This window comes from Thamnophis elegans, chromosome 13, assembly GCF_009769535.1.
Source record: "Thamnophis elegans isolate rThaEle1 chromosome 13, rThaEle1.pri, whole genome shotgun sequence".
Taxonomy (NCBI): Eukaryota; Metazoa; Chordata; class Lepidosauria; order Squamata; family Colubridae; genus Thamnophis; species Thamnophis elegans.
Window position 1 is genome coordinate 39926232 of NC_045553.1, and position 26759 is coordinate 39952990.

At 43.5% G+C, this 26759-nt stretch overlaps 1 protein-coding gene across 1 annotated transcript; it reads left to right on the forward strand.

Moving 5' to 3' along the window:
- Positions 1–16653: 16653 nt before the first annotated feature.
- Positions 16654–26372, forward strand: KCNJ5 (potassium inwardly rectifying channel subfamily J member 5). Its single transcript, XM_032229743.1, has 3 exons — positions 16654–16685; positions 20327–21273; positions 26017–26372. The coding sequence occupies exons 1-3, from the start codon at positions 16654–16656 to the stop codon at positions 26370–26372; spliced, it is 1335 nt and encodes a 444-aa protein (XP_032085634.1).
- Positions 26373–26759: the final 387 nt, after the last annotated feature.

Genomic DNA, 26759 nt, shown 5'->3' on the forward strand with positions numbered 1-26759 from the left:
GATTCCAAAGGAATGCCGATGATGTAATAATACTATACTAGCCCTGTTGGACTGGAAAAAGAGGCTGGAGAGAAGGTGTGTGTGTGTGTGTGTGTGTGTGTGTGTGTGTGTGTGTGTGTGTGGTTTCTGCTGGTTTTTCAAATAGCCAGTGAAATAATTTAATCAGGGTAAAATATACAGAACAGAAGGGAGGGTTTGTTTTTTTGTTTGGATCTGAATTGTTTTAAATCTCTTCTCCACAGTAGGAATATAGTTTGAGAGGGATTTTTTCCCCCCTTAACTTCTCCTTCAGGAACTGGTAGCACCTGGCTGTTCCTGGCTAAAAGAAATCAAAAGATACATCCGTAAAGCACCTGAAAATTTCAGGACTCTTGGCTAGATGGGGAGAGGAAAAGGACTACCATGTAAAGGAGCCTGTGGCAAAGCCACATCTGTATTGCAAAGAGAGTCATGAATGAGTCAGTGAAATCACCAAGAGTGGAACTCCGCTGGGGGTGGTGGTGGTGTTAGCTTTGCCTCTCCACACTGTACTTTTAATAAAAAAGGTCCATTGGATTCAAAAGGTTTCACCTCCACCTCTTGCTCACCTCTGGGAAACTGGAGATTAAAACCTCCAAGGTCCCTTCCAACTCTGTTATTCTGTTATGTTACATGTGTTTATTTTGTTACTCTTTTTTTTACTTCATCCGATCTGTAGTTGCCTTGAGTCTCTTAATCAGAACGATAGAATACAAAATCAATTATTTGGGTCACTGTAAACCAGTGATGTTAACCTTTTTGATGCCAAATGCCCAAAGTGTGTGTGTCAGGCGTGCCTCCATCAATAACCAAGAAAGACAACTCCTAACTCCATTGTTCGTGGAATTAAAATACTTTTACTGGTTACGAAAAGATAGCAACGAAAGTAAAGCAAGATCTGAGCCAGAAAGGCGCGAACAAGTACACATATCAAATGATAACCCAGCCCCCTCTCTCCAGCGGTCCCACCCCAGTGTCCAATTTGCAACTCCCTTAGGTGTCATGTGGGATGCATCTCCAAAAGGCATCATCAGGTTGGTATGCAGGATGGTTGGCCTTGACCAGGTCCAAACACCGGCCACCAGCATGCGCAGAAGATGGTGAGAAGAAAACTCCCTTTGCCATATCACCTCCTGTACCATTTATTCCCATCCCAAATACCATGTGCCCACTTTCCCCATTTCTATGGCAGCTGATAGTAAGTAAGCGAAGCAGAGGCTGACATCGTGTATGCGCAAATCTCCAAAATGCAATGTGAGCGCCTCCTGTGCCCCGTTTTGGTCCTGGAAGGCCTCCCGCACCAACCTGGAAGCCAAAATGTGGTGCGGGGGGCTGCGCGAGGCCCCAAAATGCAATGCGAGCACCCCCACACATGTGCCCCATGCCCCCATGCATGTGTCTCACACATGCGTCCCATCCCCTTGCGCATACATGGCAGCAGTGGTGGGTTCAGCATCCCATTGCAACCAGTACGGTGCAATGGGGGCCAGGCGTCCACCACATGAACATACGTACTTACCGCCCGCGAGGATCAGCGACGCCTCCGCGATGCTCCAGCTGCTCGGCGGAGCGTCGAGCAGGCGTCGTACGCTCTGTGCCCGTGTGCGGAAGCCCCAAACAGCTCAAATACCAGTAAGGAGAGCAGGTGGTTGAGCCCTCCGGAGCACCATACAGGAATGGTACCTGGTGTTACCGGCAGGCACCGGTGCACCCATACCAGGATGTACCGGTCGTAACCCGCCACTGCGTGGCAGAGACTCAAAGACCAGTTGGCCAATGGGAGGCATGTGTGCTTGCACAGTAGAGCTGGGCTGGGGCGACGGCTGGGGTGTCTGCAGAGGGGGTTCTGCATTGCCACCTGTGGCACGTGTGCCATCGGTTCTCCATCACAATTATAAACTATTAGTCTAAGAGAACTGCTCAATTCCCCTCTCCAAATAGACTAAGAAATAACAGCCATAAAATACACCCATAACATTATGACTGGATTTGGGAGCTGGATGGACGTTGGTACATCCTCTGGGACCAGAGGAAGCCGTTACTGTAATCCAGAGTAGGAGTATTGCCCATAGCAACCTTTGATGCAAGTTCATTTTAGACACTTCTGATCCTTCCCACATCTGTCGTAAGCTTGTAACAGCAATCTCCAGGCTTCACCAGCACCTGATCTGCATGTAGATGGGGAAGAATGGATCTGAACTCTACGCGTAAAGAACTGGAAAGATGCTTCTTCTTCTTTCCGGGGACGTCTTCCGCCACCATTCCTCTTGCTGCTTTATGATTTATAATTAAAACCCTTGAGTGGCGACCTGGAAAACCTCTTATATATTGATGGAGCTACGTGATTAAATAATTATGCAGCCACGTCTCCTTGAGCCTACGCTCCACAATCTATGCCGCCACCAAAGGTTAAAGTGTTAGGCAGGCTGGAGGAAACCAGATTCGAATACGGTTCTTCGCAATCAGGTTGACTCCTCACCTGTCTTCATTTGTCAGCCCGCGGCATTGAGGAAACCGAAGGAGAAAGGAGAGGACACCTTGAGCCTGTCGGAGAAATCAAAGTGACAGAAATACATTGGTAAAATGGAGCCAGATGCACGCGTTCAACTGAAACAGCAGGTTACCAACAGCTGGAATTAAATCAAGGTTGTAAGGCTTAAGGGCTTATTGCCCATTCCTGCAAGTTTCCTCGGAAAATGTGCAGTGGCAGTTAAGATGTTGGGTTAGGAATGAGGAGAGCCAGATATAGAAAGATCCCTGTGGTCCCGTTGGCCATATCTCACAGGATTACTTTTGTATGAGAAAAATAGGGTTCTAAATGCTGCCTAAATCAAAAGCTGGATGAATGACAAAGATGATTAGGGGCCCAGAGTCTAAAACGGATGAAGAACAGGTGCAGGAACTGGGTATGCTGCCAATTACCTCCACCAGACCGATTAGATCGCACAGACTAGGCCTCCTCCGAATTCCATCCGCCGGCCAGTGTCGACTGGCGACTACCCGGAGAAGAGCCTTCTCTGTGGCTGCTCCGACCCTCTGGAACGAACTCCCCGTGGAGATTCGCACCCTCACCACCCTCCAGGCCTTCCACATAGCCCTTAAAACCTGGCTGTTCTGACAGGCCTGGGGCTAAAGAATCATTGCCCCTATCTCGAATGGTATGATTGTTGTGCTTTTTAATTATGTATTGTTTTGTGTTGTTGTCAACAGTCTGTATCCCCCTTCCCTTGAGTTGTGAGCCGCCCTGAGTCCCTTCAGGGAAAAGGGCGGCATACAAATGAAATAAAACTAAACTAAACTAAACTAAATATGTCCAGTTTAATGAAAAGAAGGACTCAGGGTGACATGATAGCAGTGTTCATATCTCAGGGGCTACCACAAAGAAGAGGGAGTCAAACTATTCTCCAAAGCGCCAGTGGGTAGGACAAGGAGGGTGGAAACTAATCAAGGAGAGAAACAATCTAGAACTAAGGAGAAATTTCCTGACAAGAAATGCATTTGGACCACCATATGTCTGAAATAGTGATAAGGTTTCCTGCCTGAGCAGGGGGTTGGACTAGAAGACCTCCAGGATCCTTTTCCAACTCTGTTATTCTGGATATTGAAAGGCTTGGGTATTTATTTCCCCCATCCAGATGTTCTGCCCAGCCTCCTTCTTTCCTCTTCGCCTGGGCTTCTTTGATTGGTTGCTTGTAGCAACTATTGGGGGAATCTATATTCTTTCTCATGCACTGTGCAAAGCTTCGGCTTCCCCTCCTTCCTTTCCTTTGTTTTCCAAGCGACTCCCTGGCTAAGTAGAGCCGAGCACCAACCTCAGCAAAAGAAACAAAACTGAACCAGAGATGGGCAGCACAGAAGATGCAGCCTTGGCTCTCATGAAGACTCTACGGGGAAAGAATAGGCACCTGTGTTTTCTCAAGGTGATGGATGCTGCTCTCCCCTGATGCTGCCTGCCCCATATTTGTCCTATTTGTGCAGCCTGGGAAGCAAAGCTTAAGCGTCTATCTCAGCCCCTCCTTCCCCTGCTTCCCCTCCCTCTCTTCCTCCACCTTTCCTTTCCCTTCTTGTTCATTCAGAACAGATGATGCTCCGATCACATGGAGCCCCGTCTCCCTTCCTTCTCTTCTTTCCACCCCTTTAAATAGCCGTAATACACAGAGAATTCATTTGTACTACACAGACAGAGAGGGAAGTAGTAGCAGCAGCAGCAGCAGCAACATAAGGCTCAGGGAGGGAAATTTAACAGGCGGCTGAGAAGATCGAGATGAAGACCAACATTTCTAACTAAGGGAACAAGGCATGGTTAAGAAGAGGGGGTGTGCACAGAGGCTCTGCCTATATCTTTTCTTACAGCAAGCAGGGAGAAAGAGGGAAGGGCACGGAGACCCTGGGATGAGAACAGCTCAATGAGAAGACCCCTACGCATTTCTGGCGACAATGGTGCGGGTCAGACCATCACAGAATAAGTTGGACTTTCATTCTCCAGTGGGTTCACCAGCAGCTGCCCCCGGAGAGTCTCTTTAGTCGCCTCCCTTGCCAGGTAAGTTGTTTCGTTTGGGGTTGGTTTCTCTCTCCGGTTTCTGGAGGTTGAGGAAAACAGGCGATTCCAAGAACAAGAGCAGGGTGGTAGGAGATGCCAAGGACCTTCTTTTCAGGTTGCCCACTTATCAGAGGAGAATGAGGTCAGCTCCCTTAAAAAGAAGAAAGAGGAGAACAGCTAACTTCTGGCTGAGGGTTCTGGGAGGGCCAAGCGATGTGAAAAGTATCAGAAGTTATTCTGGATTTTGCCTTGGTGAAAGGATGGGGGAAAGGGAAGTAGACAGTGGGTGGCAGGTGGGTTTGACATGTATCTTCTGTCTAATGAGAAGCATGCAATGTGTTAGTGAGATGCCGGTGGGTTTTTTTGCACAATGGGAACCACACATCTGTTTGTCTTAACCCTGCAAGATGAGATCAGTGTTGTAGATTCTGGACAATGTGCAGGGATGTGAATTTTTCTATTCCACTTTGAATCATTTGGAAAGGAAGGAGAAAGGCCATGGCAATATCTCTCTGGCCTAAAAAAAAATGTTTTAACCTCTGAATTCAAATCAACACTCAGGACAGTGACCCAAATGTCTCTTCAACCTATCCTTTCCCCCCGTTGCTTTTGATCTCTCATCTGAATGCTCAGACTCCCTGATGAAATGATTGCTAATTGCCTGTTTGGATTTCACACTTGTTCCATGTTAACCTTTCTGATTGCCTGGAAACGAATTTAAATATCAAGCGTTACATATAAATATGTGATTTCTTTAAATCCAGGTCTTCCTTAATTACATATAGAGCCTGATTTATTTTTTTTAAGGAGGAAGGCATCGCCCAGTCAAAGGAACTTAACCCCACCTTTGTTCCCCATAACTTCTGTCTTGTATGAGTATTTCGTCTGATGAACTTGCCTAGAAAAATAAAGATATGTTTTAACATGCACAAGGGGTGAGGAATTTAAAGAGGTCACATAACTATAGGAATCTTCAGCTGCCTCTAAATGCCTCTTTCGTTCTAAACAAACAAACGTTGCCTTAGACGATCTAATGAGGCGTTACCACCCCCAAGAATATTGTTTTCCTTTCTTCAGTTAGGATAGTCAGCATTCAAGGAATTTTATCTAGGGTTGGAGAAAACTCATAGTTTCTATGGTCCCAATCTAGAATCTGATAATAAATATTTCGGAAGGAGAATTCCTTCCTTTAAAAAAAAATCTTTTGGTGGCTTGTACAGAAATATTTCTTTGTGAAATGCTGGTTTTGTTAGGTTACCTGCATTGTGTTGTTATGGGTTCCATGCTATTTTGTTAGCTGCTGTGGCTTTATAAATACAAATAAGGAGTTTTATTATAGTCAACTCTCCAAAATCTTAGCCTACGTCCAGCTGTTAACCATTGGAGCCCTGAAATTTAGGAAGTTTCAACTCCAATGCATGTGGAGGATACCAGGTCTTAGAAAGTGGTTTTTCTTAAGTCTTGGTCAAGGGTTGAAGCATACTCATAGGTTCTATCTTCTCCATCATGGCTCCACCCCTCAAGAATAATCAAAAGGACCTACACTTAGAGGAAGGCTGTGCTTTAGGCAGATGAATCTGTTACTCCCTGATAGTCTTCTTCCAACCTTTGACAGCAGCATGCTTATCATCAAAAAGGGCATCTTGGTAGCCAAATTCTAGGCCCGATTCTGTGGTACCAAAATGGCTCTGGGCACACAGATACAGAGAGAGCTGTGCACCTGAAGTTCAAAGAAGCAGGTTAATGGGTCAAGAATGTTACAAGGGGAAGCTTTACCTTAACATCCCACCCAACCCACTGCATCATCTAAAGCAGGGGTCGGCAACCTTAAACACTCAAAGAGCCACATAAGTCCTAACCGGAAGACCCCCGTTCAGTTCTGGAGCTGACCAGAAGTCTGGTTCCCCCACCATAGAATCTCCTCCTAGGGCAGCATCCTTTGTCCTCTACCTGTCCTAACTAAAAGCCCTATGAATTATGGAGCCGACCAGCGACAGGGAGCCACAGCAGAGGGATGAAAGAGCCACATGCGGCTCCAGCACGGCGGGTTGCTGACCACTGATCTAAAGCATCAGCCTTGTACATCTAAGGTAGCTTCATCTCTTCCACTGATCAAGAAGGGATCTTCTTCAGCAGGGTGTCCACTGCATCCCACGTGTAGTGCTAATTGGCTTTTTCACCAGCTGTATCAATGCATTGCTTTGAGGCCAGTGAGTTTGATGGCCTCGGCTGACCTAAATTTGGTATTTCCTATGCTTGCCGACCAGGAAGAGAACTTAGATCCCACTTTCTTTCAGTTGAAGACAAGATAATGAATTGCTCCTTAGTCTACGGAGGTGCTGCTTAAATCCCATTGAAATTAATATTTTTTTTTATTGTGGTAATCCAGGTGGGACACGGTGGCTTAGTGGTTAAGACGCTGAGCTTGTTGATCAGAAAGGTTGACAGTTCGGCAGTTCGAATCCATAGCGCCGTGTAACAGAGTGAGTTCCCATTACTTGTCTCAGTTTCTGCCAACCTAGCAGTTCGAAAGCATGTAAAAACGCAAGTAGAAAAATAGGAACCACCTTTGGTGGGAAGGTAACAACATTCTGTGCGTCTTCGGCATTTAGTCATGCTGGCCACACGGCCACGGATGCATCTTCGGACAGTGCTGGCTCTTCGGCTTTGAAACAGAGATGAGCACCGCCCCCTAGAGTAAGGAACAACTAACACATATGCGTGAAGGGAACCTTTACCTTTACCTAATCCAGTCCAGGGGAGTTTTTGGGAGCACAGTTAAACTAGCCGACAGTCCAAAAGGACAGGAGATGTAAAGGATCTCTTTGGAAATAAACGTCCTGTGGAATTAATAGCAGAGACATCAAAAGACGTCAGTCGAAAATGTATCAGAGAGAAGAGCAGATTAAAGCAAAGGACCACCATTTACTCAGAGTATCATCACTATTGGCATGGAGAAAAAGCTGACATTTGACCACTCCTCGCATTTATGTTGCAACATTCCTGGGGGCATGCAATTGTAATGCAAGTCGTTAGGAAATGGTTCATGTTGACCATGATTGCACCATCCTGGGAACATGGGATCCTCATCGGCAGCCTTCCCAGCAGGCTTTCAATGAGTAAAGTCTATGGGGAAGCTGGGAGGGACGATTATCATTCACGATCATGTGATGTCTCGTTCAATGACCGCACTGCTGAATGATATGCTTCCTGGTCTTCATTATGGTCGTAGCTTGAAGACTACCTGGGTGACATTACAGGGAAACCAACGTTTATCAGTTGGGGTCCTATTAAAAAAAGGCGGGCAGGCTGCCTGGCTGCTTTAGCCAATTGCTACACTCTTTGTGAGGTCTGGGATTTCATTGTAAGCTGGCATTCATTTGTCTCTCTCCTCTTTCAGAAACTGCTACTACCAAGGTAACAAACTAAAATCCCAACAGGCTCTAAAAAATGAGCTTGAAGCAATTTCTATTAGTTTTGTTCCGAACCAAGGTTAAATTCTGAATAGAATCCAATAGAATCCAATCAATCAGTTTATTACAGCTGTAAGATCAGATACCACAAAATATCTAAGAGTAGAACTAAAGCATGAAAATAAAAAATAAAGGTTTGCCCTGCCCAGCTGTGTCTGACTCTAGGGCAGTAGCCCCCAACTTTTTGGGCACCAGGGACCAGTTATGTGGAGAGAGATCTTTCCACAGACTGGCGGGGCGAGGTTTTGCATGGTACCTGCATCCTGTGGATGGAGATTCATTTGTTTGCATGGCCTGGTTTCTGGCATGCCACAGACAGGGGGTTGGAGACCCCTGCTCTAAGGGATAGTGCTCATGTCCATTTCCTAGTTGAAGGAGCCAGCATTGTCCAAAGATGCTTCTGTAGCCAACATGACTACATACTGAGGTGCACAGAACACTGTTTCCTTCTCACCAAAGTGGTACCTATTTATCTACTCACATACATTTGCATGCTTTCAGACTGGTAGGTGTTCAGGAGGTGGGGCAAGTAACAGGAACTCACCCTGTTGCGCAGCACTCGGGTCTCGAACTTGGGCTGTTGGCTTCCAGCTTTCAAGCTCAGTGCCTTTAACCACTGAGCCATCGCACCCCAGAACTATGACATATATCTATATCAGAGGTGGGTTCCTACCAGTTCGCACCAGTTCGGTAGAACCAGTTCGTCAAACCTACCGAACCGGTTAGAAGAGGTTCCACCAGTGGACCCGGAAAGCAGGCCACACCTACAGAAGAGGTTCCAAAATTTTTTGAAACCCACCACTGATCTATATGTACATAATAGAAAAACAGTAGGTATAACAAGAAATAAAGTAATTAAAGAACATACTGCATTAAAAAACTATACTATAAGAAGAAATGAGTATCCAAACCTAATTCGTGGCATGGTGCATTGTACAAAAAAGTAGCACAAAACTGGGAAATTATGCAGAGAAAGTGGAAAGGGTCTTATATTCTGCTCCGTTGCATCCTTCAATTGAGCCCTCTTATTTTTATTGGCTGGTGATATTTTATTTGCAGCTGCTAGGTATAAATTGCAATGACCAGCTGATGCTGTAACCAAGCAGATCCAAGTATGGTTTAGCATGCTGCATGGATCCAGCTATCCTGAACCCTGTTCTTGGCTTGCCCACAAGTGTGATGTGATCCTCACCAACTTTATCTCATCGCGTTCACACAAAAACATGTGCCCATTCTTCCAAACAATGTGGTTGTTGGCTACCCAAAGGCTGCCATCCTAGTTTTAGCCTTAGAAGAAACGATCAAGAGGAGATACGATCGTGACTTTAAAACATCCATGAGTGTCTTTTTCAATGAAGATAAAAAAACCCAGGCCTGTACTGTTGCTCAAATGCAGAGAAGGTTTGTATATTAAACAGATCAATGATGATGTAAGGAACAATTGACATATACATGCATTGAAATACTTAACCACTATATGGATTAATAATTAATAATGGGAAACTATTCTTGGAATTCTGGATGATTGGTGACATTATGGTCAATTGAAAATATGAATGTATATTATAAGTTAATGGGAATTCTTTGTTCTAATCTCCGCTTTTTCTCCTTGGAGATAGGTGATACTATAATACTTTAAAGACTCATTGTTATTTGAAAGATAATTATGAATCTAAGGAAATAAGGATTGTTACAAATGAAATGATATTAATGATAATTTGAACACATAATGCTCAATGACAGCGAAACATTCAGCTATGTTTAATGTAAACCAGTGATGTTAATCCTAAAGAATTGATGCACAAAAACTTATAACCAAACGACATGCTTGATGAAATGGAGGAAAGCTGTTCTTCTGTTCCTCTCTTGCTTTGTTTTGTATGCGTTGTTTTGTTTAAAAAGAATAAAAATATATTTTAAAAAAAAGAAATGCAGAGAAGGTTTACACAATTTCCAAACAGCACGGGCAGTTTGACAATAGAACAGACTTCCCCAGTACCAAAACCAGTGAGCAGCCTTTCATTAGATGTGTGTGAGCAAAGCTGGAGAGCCATGTGAGAGAGATGCTTTGATGCTATTCCAGATCATCTTTTAGTCGCCACTGAAATCCCTCCAACTTTATAATCCCAGTCGATTTTATCTGGAGAGACCAACTGGTCAGAATAAATATGGCAGCTTCTCAACCAACTGCCAAAACAGGATAAATTTGCCAGCTTTTTTGCTTCTCAACTCTCAGTAAAGTGCATTTAAAATAAGTCCATTTATTATACAACAAAAAAGCGTGGCACGACAAAACCGCGGTCCACTAAATCGCGCCCGATTAAAGCGCGTCGCTGACGTCATCAGCAGCGCGACAACAGCGACCGCGGAGAAAAAAGGGCGCTTTAAAAAGCGCTTTGAAAGCAAGCCGATTCACGTTAAGGTAAGGGTTAGGTTTAGGGTTAGGTTTAGGTTTAGGGTTAGGTTAAGGGTTAGGGTTAGGTTTAGGGTTAGCTTAAGTGTTAGGGTTAGGTTTAGGGTTAGGTTAAGGGTTAGCGTTAGGTTTAGCATTAGGTTTAGGGTTAGGTTTAGGGTTAGGTTAAGGGTTAGGTTTAGGGTTAGGTTTAGGATTAGGTTTTGGGGGGTTAGGTTTAGGTTTAGGGGTTAATTTTAGCTTTAGCGCTCACAGCGTGCTTTTTTCGTCGCACTGTGATGACGTCAGCTACGCGGTTTCGTCGAGCGCGCTTTAGTCGAACACGGTTTTGTGGTGGAACCCAAAAAAGATAATAAAATCAGGTTGGTCATGTGATCACTCAAATTACGACCGTCATGACTTACAACCAGGGTGGGCAGGTTCCATTTACAGTCGTAAGCCGAGGATCACCAGGGGGGTGCAATTTGTCTCCTCAGCTTTCCTAAGCAATTTGTGTGTGAGAGAGTGTGTGTGTGTGCATGTGTGCATGCATTCCCACAAATTCATTGGCACCTGAAGACCAGACAAGAAATAATGGATGGAAACTGATCAAGGAGAGATTCAACCTGGAAATAAGGGGGAATTTTCTGACAGTGAGAACCATCAACCCATGGAACAGAAGTTGCCTTCAGAAGTTGTGAGAGCTTCATCCCTGGAAGATTTGAAGAAGAGACTGGACTGCCATCTTTCAGAAATGGTATAGGGTCTTCTGCTTGGGCAGACCATTGGATTAGATGACCTGCAAGGTCCCTTCCAACTCTGCTAATCTGTTAGAAATATTAAATAATTACAATAGAGAGTCTAATTAGTGCAACATATATTTTTCTAAGATATTCAAAGAAGTAGGCTTTAGTTGTTTCATACACATTATATAACTGACCCAGGTTACACAGGCAGATGATTGGTTGTTTTTTATCCTGGCCAAATGTTTCTTGGACTAAGGTTCTGCTCATTCTTAATGTCATATGTCCCTGAATCTGCTATTTGTGTGTGTGTGTGTTTTTCAGTGGTGGGTTTCAAAAATTTTGGAACCTCTTCTGTAGGTGTGGCCTGCTTTCCGGGTCCACTGGTGGAACTTCTTCTAACTGATTTGGTAGATTTGATGAACTGGTTCTACCGAATAGGTGCGAACTGGTAGGAACCCACCTCTGGTGTTTTTAGACAAAAGAAAATGCACTGAAGAAAAGTGTAGCATTCAGGATTTTTCTCTGCAGAAAGTCTGAGATCAGCTCTGTAAGTGGAGTTGAGAAAGTTTGGGATCCTTTGGGAACTGGTCAAACTGTGATGGCCCAACATTCAACCTCCCTGCAAAAGAGTCTCTTGATTTACAGATTGACAGAGTTGGAAGGGATCTTAAGGGTCATCTAGTCCAACACGCTGCTCAAGCAGGAGACCCTACACCATTTCTGACAAATAGCAGTCCAATCTCTTCTTGAAAGTCTCAAGTGAGGAAGCTCCCACAACTTCTGAAGGCAACTTCTGTTCCATGGGTTGACTGTTCTCACTGTCAGAAAGTTCCTCCTTATTTCCAGGTTGAATCTCTCCTTGGTCAGTTTCCATCCATTATTCCTTGTCTGGCCTTCAGGTGCCTTGGAAAATAGCTTGACCCCCCCTCATCTCTGTGGCAGCCCCTCAAATGTTGGAAGACTGCTATCATGTCTCCCCTGGTCCTTCTCTTCACTAGATTAGCCATGCTCAGTTCCTGCAACCGTTCATCGTATGTTTTAGCTGTCAGTGTTCCAAATATCATGCAGAATTAAATCAGAGTCCAAGGCAGAGCTATCCTTAAGGTTCCAATTTAATAAAACAGACATTTTGGCATCGTACTATGGAATCCCAATTCTGAAGAACTTCCTGGGATTCCACCCAGTTAAAAGTTCATTATCTTGTCCCCACACCCACAAATCCATCACATGGCCCAATCTCCTCCTTCCACGTTGGCATCTCCACCCAGCTGGTTCTGGTCAGGTGCCAAGGTGCAGAGACAAAGAATAACCTTGAGCTTCTAAGAAGGAATTTTTTATTTTAGAAACAATACATTCTACCCCTTGCTATTCCCCCCTTAATGAATACACGTACTAAAGATGAAGCTAGAAGAGAGAGAGTGTGTGTGGCAGGCCAAAGATTCTTAAAGGAACCACTGCAGGCCTGACATTAGCCTCCAGTCCCCTAATCATCCTGGTTGCTCTTCTCTGCACTTTTTCTAGAGTTTTCAAGAGACAGGCAAACTCATAGCAAAGCCGTTGCTGTATTATAAAACCGATTAATGTTTGCTTTCCTCTGTTTTATAGTGTGGTGACCAAAACTGGTTGCAGTACTCTAGGTGTGGCCTTACTAGGGCTTTATAGAGTGGTATTAGTCCCTCACTTTATCTTATTTTGCCCTGCCCATGGTCTGCTACCCGTTATTTTTCATGCCAAGGATCTGCTGCTTGTCATACTGGTTCCACCACAAAACTGCGGACAACAAAATCGCGCTCGACGAAAGCGCGTACGTGACGTCATCACAGCGCGACGAAAACATCGCGCTGTGATCGATAAATGTAAAAATAAAGCGAAAACCTTACCCTAACCCCCCCAAACCTAACCCTAAACCTAACCCTTAACCTAACCCTAAATCTAACCCTAAACCTAACCCTTAACCTAACGCTAAACCTAACGCTAACCCTTAACCTAACGCTAAACGTAACCCTAAACCTAACCCTTACCTTTATGTGAATCGGCTTGCTTTAATTTTATTTTTATTTCAATTTTTAATTTTTTTCGTCGCGCTGTGATGACGTCAAATGCGTGCTTTCGTCGAGCGCGCTTTTGTGGACCGCAGTTTTGACGGGTCACGGTCATACTAAGGGCTATACTTGGTTTTTGACTGCGGTGCTGGGAAAGACAGGCCCTCTTCAAGATTGGGGCAAGGTGTTGGCAGAGTCTAAATTTGACTCAATCCAAACTAAATCTAGTTGAGGCACTCCTGCTAGTATGATTATTCTCCATATATTTAATTACTTCCTCTCTTAAATCTCATTAACTTTTAAAAGCAAGTTTTTTTCAGCAGCAAGTTTGGGAGGATCTTCAGGTATGTAGAGAATAATTCTTCCAACTGTATTTTTGTCTGCTTAGTATCACCAGGGTCACATTTTCATCAGTGGTCTAAATGTCGGGACTTTCTCTGCAACCGCACAGACGAATCAGTAGTGGCTCCATCTGGATTGAGTTCAATTCACCTTGAACAAAATGTTGGGCCTTTTTTGAGGTCATTCCTAACCATTCCCCTTCGGAATATGAGATAGGAGAGTTGTGATAGGAGGGAGGCTGATAAAAAACCTCTTTGCGTATTTGATAAGAGGCAGAAAACTGGCCTTCCCATCCCCATTTTCAGCTACTGCCAATTTCACAGTCCGTCCGAAAGGAACAAGTGGCTTCATGCATAAAAGTGACATAATTATTCTGTTGCTCTGTTCTGTTTTACAAAGGTAGGAGTGGAGGTGGGGAGAACTACTAACCTCTGTGGTTGATGAATTCTACACAATAAACCACACGCTCACAGATTGCCTGATATTGTCAGGGTTCCAAGTGACACCCCTAACAAAAGAAGACTCCGAAGCTTGAGTTTCCATTTTATTAGAGATGTCATATTGGCACATCTGGGAAAACCCGAATCTGAAAGCTTCCAAGATTTCCCCACCCAAAAGAAAGTCCAAGCCCCTGCCCAGCACCCACATATCCATCACATGGCCCAATCAGGCATCATCCAAAACTGGAGATGCCTCCCGGTTACACCGTTGCAGCTGCAGGGCAAGGTGGCCTTGACTCTCTGAGAAAGGAAAGTTGTTTTGACTAGATAGCAACCCCTCCCATTTTCCCATAGTAGAAAATGTGGCAGGCCTGAAGCAGGCATGAAATCCTCTTATCTTTGCTACAAGTTCAGTAGTAGAGCGCATGCACAGAGCGTGTGTGATGACATCAGGGTGTGTGGGCGGAGCTTTGCACTGCCGCCAGTACCGGTTCGCCCATGTGCAAACCGGCAGAATACCATCTCTGGCCTGAGGACCAAAATGTAAAAGATGGCTTCCAGGTCTGACAGATATATTATAATTGTTTGGGGGGGGGAAACTGTATTTCATGTAGAAGGGGGGAAAAATCAGCCTATCATTTTGGCAATCAGGTTTTTCCTCAGGGGGGGGCAAAAAAAACAGAGGTTGAGAGAATATTTTTGAATTGGCTTCTACTAAATCAAAGCTTGTTTACCGATTAATTAATTTGACAAATATCCTGCCTTCCCCTTCAGCGAGCTGCATAATAGATCACCACTAATAACCCGAGAAAAAGACAAGTTGGCATTTTATAAAGTTGGCACGATAACTTAAAATTCAGTTCCGCGCATGTACTCCAGAGAGCCATGGCATCATAAAACTGTGGACATAATTCAGTTGAGATCTCTGGGCCACAAACTATGTGTCAGGGTTCCAAATAGCATCCAAAAGTAAATCAGAGTCTGAGGCAAGGGATTCCTCAAAGTTCCAATTTATTAAGAGAGCCATGTTGGCACATCTGGGAAAACCCAAATCTGAAAGCTTCCAGGTTTTGCTACCCAGCTGAAAGTTCAAGAACTTACCCTCACACCCACAAGCCCATCAGATGGTCCAATCTTCCACTGCCATGCTGGCAGTTTCCTCCCATCCAGTTCCAGCCAGATGCAGAGACAAAGGATGACTGTGGCTTTCCAGAAAGAATGTTATTATGGCTACATGTCACCCAACTCTCTATAATCCCCCCCCCCCTATTTTCCCACAGTAGAAAATGAATAGTAGAAAGTGTGGCAGGCCTGAAGTTCAAAAGAAAAGATGGCTTGCAGACCTGACACTGTGTTCAAACAAATCAAGCCATATTATGGTTCACCGTGAAGGCCATGTGGATCTCCCCATTTCAATTCTACTAAATGGGGTTACTATTGTATTATTCTGTGTGTAAGGGAGTTTTCTCCTTGATATTTGGGCACAGGCTTAAAGGACTTAATTTATATGTGGGAAACCTGCAAACTTGCAGAACTTACAGAAGTAGAAGTCTTAACATTGTTCCCTATAGGTGACCATTGACATAGGCCCAACATGCCAGGGGCACTACAGCAGCCATAACTTCAGCACAGAGTCATAAGTTCCATAACCATAAGTTACAGTTCCACTGTAGCTTCAAATGGCTGTTAGGTTGTTCGGAATATACTTCTAACGGTTGGGTTGGCAATATATAAATCATATAGCAATGCTGTACCTGTTTCTTTAAATCATACTATAAAATGTGATTGGTTGCTGTTTCCTCAATTAGCCATAAGAGGGAGCCATAATGACTGTTAGCTCTCTGTTCGTTAGATGCTGGGCTGATCTGATCTGAGTGTTTTGGAAGCTGGCTGTTAGAAAGTGCCGTGAGCTATTGTAAGTTTTGCAACTGCTAGCAAACTTTGAGTTCTGAACTGATTATATGATACTGGACTATGTTATTTGGATTATCCCTTAACTGAAAGACATTGATGACTGACTGTCTTATCTGCGCATGACTTGGACTGTTTGATGGACTCTGATATCTCTATTTCCATGAAAGTAAAAGCCTATTTAAATTGCAGTGTCTCTGTATGCTGGTTTCTGTGTTCTCCAACACAACTGTCACAACGCTTCTCTGAATGTACTCGCTCTCCCAACAGGGAGCTTACCTAACACTAAGTGATCGATTGTTAAGCAAGGACTGGCTTATTGGAGCCAAGAACACCCTGCTCTTCTATCTCAAAGGAAGTGGTCAGTGATGATGGGATGGCATTTCTTAACCAGAAACGATAGGCTGACCCAGGGCTTGTTAGAAAGAGATGAAATCTATCTCCTGCGCGACTCTTTTTCATACATCTCTCTCGTCTGTGTACTTGTATCCAATTTGTTTTATCTGGTATTGCTTCACACTTCAATTATTTTTATGTGAGAAATCAAAGCGCATTACACACTCAGACATTAGGCTCGGTAATCAATAGTGCCTGCGTCCAGCTCTTTGTGAGTTTGCAATCTCCTGTTCTTGTCTTCGCAGCTGCTGAAGGGAGGCTAAGGAAGGAATGATCACATTAAGTCTACTTAGAACACTAATGACTCAGACAAGCTTCAAATTCAGGAGTTTAAGAGTTCAAGCCAATATCCTATGTCTTGTATCACACTTCCTCTCCTATTGAGGTAAGAAATATTTCTCTGTATACTTTGCCTTGCATTACATTTCAATTTTTCATTCTAGTCAGATTGGCACCTTATTTTACTACCAATCAAAATACAGTTGGAGAATTGCTGATCCTGTTTTCTGCCGGATCTGTACTATCCTTCCATGATGTTGCAATTTGCATATTTATTGGACTTCCATTCTTCAGCAGCGCAGATCTCCCACTTGGAAGATTTTGAATTCAATCCTAGGCAGCGGCAGGTGTTTCTCGATCAGGCCGGAAAGAGAAAATATCTGCTGTGAACCCAGCATAGGTGTCAGGAAGGGCATCCAGCTAGTAAACACTCAGCTCCATTCAGTTCATCCTGACCCAACTCCAAAGCAAGGGATTAGAGGGTGGTAAAAAGAGGGGGAAAATGGACTTCGGCTCTTGCTGGAAGCTGTGCAATTGACATCCATCACAATGCAATGCAAGATTTTGCAGTCCAGCTCATGATCAGCTTAAACTGAGGAGATGACACAAAGTTGCTGGGCTTTTAAGGAAGCTGATGAAGCAGCCTGATAAAATGGTGACTGGACAATATATTGTGTCTTCCCTTGATTTCTCCAGCAATTCTCCAATTCTATTTTGATGCTCCATAATAGCAATATTGTGGCTCAGTGGCTAAAGCGCCGAGCTTGTCAATCAGAAAGGTTGGCAGTTTGGCAAGTTCGAATCCCTAGTGCCATGTAATGGAGTGAGCTCCCGTTACTTGTCCCAGTTTCTGCCAACCTAGCAGTTCTAAAGCACATAAAAATGCAAGTAGAAAAATAGGAACCACCTTTGGGGGGAAGGTAACAGCGCTCCATGCACCTTTGGCGTTTAGTCATGCCGGCCCCATCACCACGGAGACGTCTTCAGCACTGGCTCTTCGGCTTTGAAGTGGAGATGAGCACTGACCCCTACAGTCGGGAACGACTAGCGCATATGTGCAAGGGGAAACTTTACCTTTACTTTTACCTTTAGTAGCAATATTGGGGTGTTTTTCTGGCTCAGTTTTTAGAATAAGTAAAAAAAAGTGACACACAGCTTGAGTCTTTTTTTCTCCCTTCTGGGGTTCTCCATATATAATTTGAAGTTCAACTCCAGAATTGGAAATGTAGCAATTTAACAGAATTCACTTTCTTGCCATAATTCTAGGCAGGGGGGAAAAAACCCCCACAAAAGTTCATTTTTATTCCATTGAAAATACCACTGGAGAAGAAATTCAGCTAGAAATGCCTTAGAATATCACTGCCTTCCTTTGAAAAAATGGTTCTAACAAAACTAAGCATGAATAGAAAATTCCTTGGCTTTTTGGTTTTGAAAGGAAAAGTTTCAACACATCAAAGAAGCTGGGTTGAAAACCAATCTTTGCTTTTCTTTAGAGGTGACCATTAAGAAGGTCCCTGAGTTTTATTTCGAATACTGACTTTGGTGAGATTCACTGGGATCTGTTTATTCTCCTTGGTTCCTCTGCCATTTGATTTGGGCATTCATTTGTATTTTTCAAAAATAGATTTCTATAATTATATTATTTTATGCAGCTTAGTTATATTGCTTCATCTTGAATCCCAGCCGTAAATTTATAAGAACAAAGACAGAGGATTAAGAGGGAGGGTTAGGTTTTTCTAGGATTTGTGCTCTTTGTGTTTGTGTGTGTGTGTGTGTGTGTATCCGTGTGTCTCTCAGTGTGTGTGTGAAGTACACGGGGACTGGTGAACAGTTCTCCACAGGAGCTCCACTTTTGTCCAAAAATAAATGAAAGGTTTCATAACAGGGTTTCTTTTTATCGGAAAAAAATAAAGGGATTCCATTAATAAGTGCAAATTCTCCTGTATTTTTCAAGTACTGCTCGGTTACTGGAGGAAGGGGGAGAGTGAAAAAAAATCATTTGCACCTATCTTGTGTATAAATAAGATAAGTTTGAAGAATGTATTCAGAAAAAATAAAATAAAAGAAACAATCCGGGGACAGGAGAAAGCATGAGAAAGAAATTAAAAGCAATCCTATAACAATAGAACAGCATTCTTATCATCCTTGCTGTCTCTTTCTGGAGTTGGCCTATCTCAAAGGAACTGATTCATTAATTCTATTTAATTTATTCGTATTCTATTTTAATTCTTTACGATTGTTTGCCTCTCAGGCAGTGGTAGGATTCAAATAATTCAACAACCGGTTCTCTGCACTAATGACCATCTGGGTAGGCGGGGCTCAGTGATCATGTGATTGTGTGGGCGTGGCCAAGTCAATGTCACTCAGGTCGATGGGCACTTCGCCTTAGTTGTTACAATGGTAATAAGGGTTAACTGGAGAAGCAGTTTCTGTAAGCAGGGCAATAAAGATGAGGCTAGAAACAACACCAGAATGTTTCCTTTCTTACAGGATTAGTATGGGGGGAAAAAACAAAATAAGATTTCTTCCAACAACCAGTTCTCTGAACTGCTTAGAAAGTTAACAACCGGTTCTCCCAAATAGGCGTGAACTGGCTGAATCCCACCATTGCTCTCAGGGTGGTGGCCCCCAACCTTTTGGGTACCAGGGACTGGTTCCATGGAGAGAGGTTCTTCTGTGGAATGGAGGAGGTGTGGTTTCTCATGCTGCCTGTATCCTACAGGTGGGGCTTCACTTGTTCCGTGGCCTGACTTCTGGCGTGCTGCAGCCCGGTGCCTATCCACGGACTGGGGATTGGGGACCTCTGAGTTTCCAGTTTGAGATGGATGGTTATGCAAATTGTCTGGATGGATGGATGGATGGATGGATGGATGGATGGATGGATGGTAGACAGTGGTGGGATCCTGCCAGTTTAACAATCGGTTCGGTGATCGTGTGTTTTGCATGTGTGCAGTTTTAGCAAAGCTTACCTTCTACGTTACTTCTGGGGAGTAACACAGCTGAGCCGCGGCTCTGCCACGTGAATCAACTGAGAGGATGTAGGCAAGTAAAGCGCAGGGGTGGGCAGGCGAGCGGGTCGACCTGATGGTCGGAGCGAACCGGTTCGCTTCCAACTGATTGTCGGAGCTACCGGTTTGCCCGAAGCAGTCCGAACCGACTGAATCCCACCCCTGATGGCAGATGATAGCTAGATAGTAGATAGCTGGGCAGCTAGAAAGTATGGGCATATGCTTTCCTATGTGCATAGAGAGCACTTCCATTGGAACCATCCATGTAACATTCCTTTGGAGGCAGCTAGGAAGAATTCCCATTCAATCTCTGCAAAAGATTCTGAGTTACGTTTTGTTCCGGCTAATGCATTTTGCAAAATGCTTCTTTGAAATTGCAATTGTACTGAATAAATCCGGGTAATTTTTTTGGGGAGGGGAGGCGAGAGGAAAGGGGTAATTCTGACACTTCAGTTGTTAAAGTTAAGGAGCCAAAAGAAGGAGGTGGAGATTTTTTTTATGGATAAAGTGAATCATCAGCGTGTAAGTGCCCATGAAAATGCACTATAATCGCCTGAGAACATGTGGATCCACTTTCCCTGAACTGCTGTTCTGCAAATGTTTTGGATGTCAGTTCGCATCATTATCAGCCCACGTGGCTTGCAATCACAAATATCAAGAGACAAGTAGGCTGAGGAAAACAATTCTACTTATTTTTATAAGGCAGAGTTACAATATATTTTTTCCCCCTCTTCTGTAGCCCAACCATGGCTGGAGACTCAAGGATCTTCATGAATCAAGATATGGAAATTGGTGTCACCCCCAGAGAGCAAAAGAAGTTTCCCAAACAAGCCCGGGACAATGTCCCCATTGCCACGGACCGAACGCGTCTTTTGGTAGCTGAAACCAAGAAACCACGCCAGAGATACATGGAGAAAACGGGCAAGTGCAACGTTCATCATGGAAACGTCCGAGAAACCTACCGATATCTCAGTGATATTTTCACCACTTTGGTGGATCTCAAGTGGCGCTTTAACCTTCTTGTGTTTACCATGGTTTACACCATCACTTGGCTGTTTTTTGGTTTCATTTGGTGGCTCATTGCCTACATCCGGGGAGATTTAGACCACGTGGAAGATGAAGACTGGATCCCTTGCGTTGACAACCTCAGTGGGTTTGTCTCTGCCTTTCTGTTTTCCATTGAGACCGAGACCACCATTGGTTATGGCCATAGGGTGATCACTGAAAAATGTCCCGAGGGCATCATATTGCTTTTGGTGCAAGCAATCCTGGGCTCCATAGTCAATGCTTTCATGGTGGGGTGCATGTTTGTGAAGATCAGTCAACCAAAGAAGAGGGCAGAGACCCTCATGTTCTCCAACAACGCAGTGATTTCGATGCGGGATGAGAAATTGTGTCTCATGTTCCGGGTTGGAGATCTAAGGAATTCCCACATTGTGGAGGCATCTATCCGAGCCAAGATGATTAAATCCAAACAGACCAAAGAAGGGGAATTCATCCCCTTGAATCAAACGGACATCAATGTGGGATTTGACACGGGGGATGACAGGCTGTTTTTGGTATCCCCGCTCATCATTTCACATGAAATCAATGAGAAGAGCCCCTTTTGGGAGATGTCACGTGCCCGGCTGGAGAAGGAAGAATTTGAAATTGTCGTCATTTTGGAAGGCATGGTGGAAGCAACAGGTAAGGCTTCAGACTGATTCCAGTTTTCCTAAAAGGTAAAGGTGAAGATTTCACCTGTCCAGTTGTGTCCAACTTTAGGGGAGAGTGCTCATCTCTGTTTCCTAGTTGAAGTAGCCAGGGCTGGCAAAGACCCTTCTGGACACATGGCCAGCATAACTATATACTGAGGTTTATGGCATGCTGTTGTTTTTGATAAAGGTGATGTCAAACATTCAGTTGCTAATGGAGGAGAATCTTGATAACTTATAAAGATATGAATCCATGTAGTATGTTTTTCCATCTCCATTATTTTAAGATTCTGGTGATTGGGAGGCATCATGACAATGCATTAGTCAACTAAAACATTTTAACCTTCTTTTTTAAACTTTCTGGTCAATGATTGGCTTTGCAGAAGGCAGAACCTACCCTTAACTGACCTCCAAAACTAAGCAGTGTCAGCTTTGGTTACTACCAAAGAGAATGTCCGGGCCTTGGGGTTGGAAGTGATCTGTTTGGGTGTGCTGTTGTCCCGCAGGTGATGGTTTTTATATATGGTTGTTTCTTTTAACTGGTGAAGCTGTTTAGAGTCATTTTGGAAGAAATGTATTGTAATAGAAACTTAAAAATCTGACAATAGAGAAAAAAAAACTTTCTCTATTTCAGTTCACAATCCAGGTAGGACTTGTTTTGAAGTTGATGTTTTCTTTATATATAACTAATTTATACTTTCTTAGGATTGAGGTATTTTTTTGAAAGATGTCCACGTTTTTATCTATATCTCATCTGCCTGCCTGCCTGCCTGCCTGCCTACCTACTTATATCTATCTATCTATCTATCTATCTATCTATCTATCTATCTATCTATCTATCTATCTATCTATCATCTATCTATCTATCATCTATCTATCTATCTATCTATCTATCTATCTATCTATCTATCTATCTATCTATCTATCTATCTATCTATCTATCTATCTATCATTTATCATATATCCATTATCTATCTATCTATCTATCTATCTATCTATCTATCTATCTATCTATCTATCTATCTATCTATCATGATATAGCTAGCTATATCATTATCTCTCTCTCTCTCCCTCTCCCCCCCCTCTCTCTTTCTCTCTCATTATCTATTTATCTATCAGTTCGAAAGCATGTAAAAATGCAAGTAGAAAAATAGGACCACCTTTGGTGGGAAGGTAACAGCATTCTGTGCACCTTCGGCATTTAGTCATGCCAGTCACATGACTATGGACAGTGCTGGCTCTTTGGCTTAGAAACAGAGATGAGCATTGCCCTCTAGAGTCAGGAACGACTAGCACATATGTGCAAGGGGAACCTTTACCTTTAAACCATGACTGGGTGTCAATATTTTGGTTTTTGCGGAAGTCAATTCAGGACAGCTTTGAATGCAAACAATGGTCCTATGGAAATACCTCCATCCCAATGAGATCAGAATGTCAGAGTCAGAATAAAAACAACCTTAAATTAATCTTGGCGGATTCGTTTTCTAATTTGGCTGCTCAGAAACTGCTTTCTCAAATCTGTCCTTCATGTTTTTGAAGTGTAATTGGAAAGAAGGCTTTCCAGGCTACTTAAAGGAATGTATAATCATAAGCTGAACTAAAGCTGAAGTCTTACATAATTTACCCAGGAGGAAATCACATTGGATTCACTGGGATTTACCTTGGAGTGAAAAAAATGTATTTTGCGCTGTATTGAGGACTCTTAAGTCACTTACCCGGATCATTTTGGTGTGCCAATTACTCCCTCTAAGAACTTCACACATGCTGTCTATCCCTTGAAGATCGTGTTAGAGACAAGCTGGATCTGAATGTCAGCAGTCGGATGATCTGCCAAATATCTGACGATCTAAAGGATATTTGGGAGATTTCAAGTGAAGGCAAATTTGCAAACCTTTGTTGTAGAATATTTAAATGGACTCAAAATCCATGTTCATTTGGAATACGGAAATCATTTCACAAAGTCTGTGAATGTGTTGTGTGTTCACTTCACTTTTCTTTGTGGTTTCCTAGGAAATAGAAAAGCCCCTAACCCTAACCCTTGCTGCAAAGAAGGGGGGGGAGACATTATACAGGTAGTCCTCTACTTACAACAGTTGGCTTGGTGGCCATTCAAAGTTACAACAGCACTGAAAAAAAGTGACTTATGACTGGTTTTTATAACTGTTGCCGTATCCCCGTAATCATGGGATCAACATTCAGATGCTTGGCAACTAGTTCTTATTTATGACCGTCACTGTGTCTCAAGGTCATGTGATCCTTGGGGAAGTCCATGGAGAAGCCAGATTTACTTAACCGCCGTGTTACTAACTTATCACCGGCAGTGATTCGCTTAACAAGTGTGGCAAGAAAGGGCGTAAAATGGGAGAAAAACCAGAGGTGGGATTCAGCCGGTTCACTCCAGTTTGGGAGAACTGGTAGCAGTAGCTGCAGGAAGTTCTCTCCCCCCGCGCCCCCGATGTAATGCACGAGCACTGCGCATGCGCAGAAGGCAGTGTGCATGCACAGAAGAGGCATGAAACAGTAGGGAAGGTAAGTGAATCCCACCTCTGGACAAAACTCACTTAACAAATGTCCCACTTAACAACAGAAATGTTGGGCTCAGTTGTGGTTCTTAAGTCAAGGACTACCTGTAAAAGCAAAATCATGCAAACCAAAAAAAGAGGTTGTGTGTCCTTTGTGAGCTCCACTTTGTCTAAGTTATTTATTCCAATTTGTCTGAGTTACATAATGAATGCATTGGCTGATTCAATTACAGAACATTAAAAAGTATAATTTTGGGCAGCTATCGTTCGCTTTTTCTCCAAGCTTTTGGAACATTCTCTGTTGACAATTGGCCACTGGTAGATTTATTGCATTCAATTTTCAAATAATGGGTTGAAACACAGGCTTTGGGTAAGGTTTTTACTCCTTGGAGGGTTTCTTTGGGTTGCAAAGGAAAGCAAACAATTGGTTTTATAATACAGCAACGGCTTTGCTATGAGTTTGCCTTTCTCTTGAAAACTCTGGAAAAAGTACAGAGAGCAACCAGGATGATTAGGGGACTGGAGGCTAAAACATACGATGAACGGTTGCAGGAACTGGGCATGGCTAGTCTAGTGAAGAGAAGGATCAGGGGAGACATGACCAGGGGAATATTCCAATATTTGAGAGGCTGCCACAGAGAGGAGAGGATCAAGCTATTTTCCAAAGCACCTGAAGGCCAAACAAGGAATAATGGATGGAAACTGACCAAGGAGAGATTCAACCTAGAAATAAGGAGGAACTTTCTAACAGTGAGAACAATCAACCCATGGAACAGAAGTTGCCTTCAGAAGTTGTGAGAGCTTCCTCACTTGAGACTTTCAAGAAGAGATTGGACTGCCATTTGTCAAAAATGATGTAGAGTCTCCTGCTTGAGTGGGAGGGTTGAATTAGATTACCTATAAAGTCCCTTCCAAATCTGTTAATTTGTTGTCAGGTGCAAAGAATCAGAATCAAATGTTAAGTTCCAGTTGAGCTCATTTATTGTTCTTGCTTATACACAAGAATCTAGTCATCTAATGGTCAGTGCTTAATTGGGGCTAGAGAATATTGGAAGACATATCCACGTGGGTTCAGTTCCAAGTGGGGAGAAAGACATGGAAACATGGAGGCTGATTGGAAAGATGGTTTATTGATGGACAGGACCATTCAGTCATGTCTGATCCTTGGAGACTGCACCCTGCAGTTTTCTTTGCAAGGATTTTCAGAAGTAGTTTGCCATCGACAAGAAGCAATGGGTGGTAGGCCATCCATTGCTTCCACACCTCCTCCATTCCACAGAGGGAAGCAACCTAGGACTAAGGAGGAATTTCCCAGCAGTGAGAACAATTAATCAGAAGAACAGGTTTTTAAGAAGAGATTGGACAACCATTTTTCTACAATGGTATTGTTGTGGCCCGCCAATGGCCAGTCGAGCTGGAAGCAGATTCAGACAGTGAGGAGGTTGGGGAGGAACATGGGCCAGTCCTGCAGTCTGGGGGAGGCTCTGATGAGGGCTCTGCATCGGAGACAGAGATGGGGCCATCTGACAGTTATCAGCTGCCTTTGGAGTCAGACATCAGTGAGGCAGAGGAACAGCTGGAGCCTGTTCCCAGTGTGTGCATGTGCAGAGTTGTCAGATGAAGGGAAAAGCTAAGGAACAGGGGTTGACTTGGGAGTAAGGCCACAGATGGACGATGAATGGCCCCTCCTAGAGGAAATACAAGAGGAACGAAAGGGGAGTGGAGTTTGCAGGAGACGATTAGTTCGCGTAATTGGTTCGTGACTCTCCGAGACTCCTTGCCAAGTGTTGCAGAGATCAGCTTGGCAGCTCTCCAAGCCAGATATGGTCTGTGACTGTAAATTTACCATTGAAAGACTTTGCTGGATGTGAATGAGAGGAATTCATTCTTAACTTAGTAACATAGTAACTTAATAAAAAGGTTTTTTGTCAGGACAAGGAGTTTGCTTTATGCTCTTTGGAGGTCAGAACAGGTATAGGGTTTCCTGCCTAAGCAGAGGGTTGGACTAGAAGACCTCTAAGGTCATTTCCAACTCTATTATTCTATGCTATTCCATTCTAACTTTGAGAAGCAGTGGTAAAATGTTTTGGCTCATGTATAGAAAGAAAATTATTGATGTGCACATTCTATTTCCCCATTGTATGATCTGGGAGCCCTGCACTTTTAGTATTCACTACTAAATCTCTGTTTTGTTTATTTATTCTCTCCTACAGGGATGACTTGCCAGGCTCGGAGTTCCTACATGGACACAGAAGTGCTTTGGGGCCATCGTTTCACCCCTGTCCTTACCCTAGAGAAGGACTTTTATGAAGTTGACTACAACAGTTTTCACAATACCTATGAAACCAACACACCTTCTTGCTGTGCCAAAGAACTGGCTGAGTCTTTCAAAGAAGGACGACTTCTCGCCCACCTGTCTACCATGAACCTCCTAAACGGAGAGGAAAACAAAGACGCAGAAGAGGAGAAAGAACAGCGGGAAGGGATGGAGAAGGAGGACAACAGAAACGAAGGCCTAGAGGCAATTGAACTGAATGGAAACAATGGAACCGCAGGAGAAATGAAGTAGAGCATGTTTTTAAAACATTGAGACTTGAGAATGGTAGAAAATTCAGATTCCCTTGTCACAGAGGAGGAGGAGGAGGGGAGGAGGAGGAGGAGGAGGAGGAGGAGGAGGAGGAGGAAGAAGAAGAAGAAGAAGAAGAAGAAGAAGAAGAAGAAGAAGAAGAAGAAGAAGAAGAAGAAGAAGAAGAAGAAGAAGAAGAAATGGGACAACCTAACTCTAGAGGATAATGTTCTCACTCGCATGGATATTATTGGGTTGAGCTGTGCCCCTCCATATAATTTGAGTTTCTCCAACTCCATTCTGGAGATTGCTATAAGGATTTTGCTCACTGTTTTGAGGACACGTGAAAACTAACCAGCTTAAGGAAATATAATGGAAGCCTAGATGATC

Bases quoted from the DNA above. Each gene is read 5' to 3' on its own strand.
- KCNJ5 (XM_032229743.1), top strand. From the start codon at position 16,654: ATGTCTTGTATCACACTTCCTCTCCTATTGAG. The intron at 16,686-20,326 runs GTAAGAAATATT...CCTCTTCTGTAG, and splicing joins ACACTTCCTCTCCTATTGAG to CCCAACCATGGCTGGAGACT. The intron at 21,274-26,016 runs GTAAGGCTTCAG...TCTCTCCTACAG, and splicing joins AGGCATGGTGGAAGCAACAG to GGATGACTTGCCAGGCTCGG.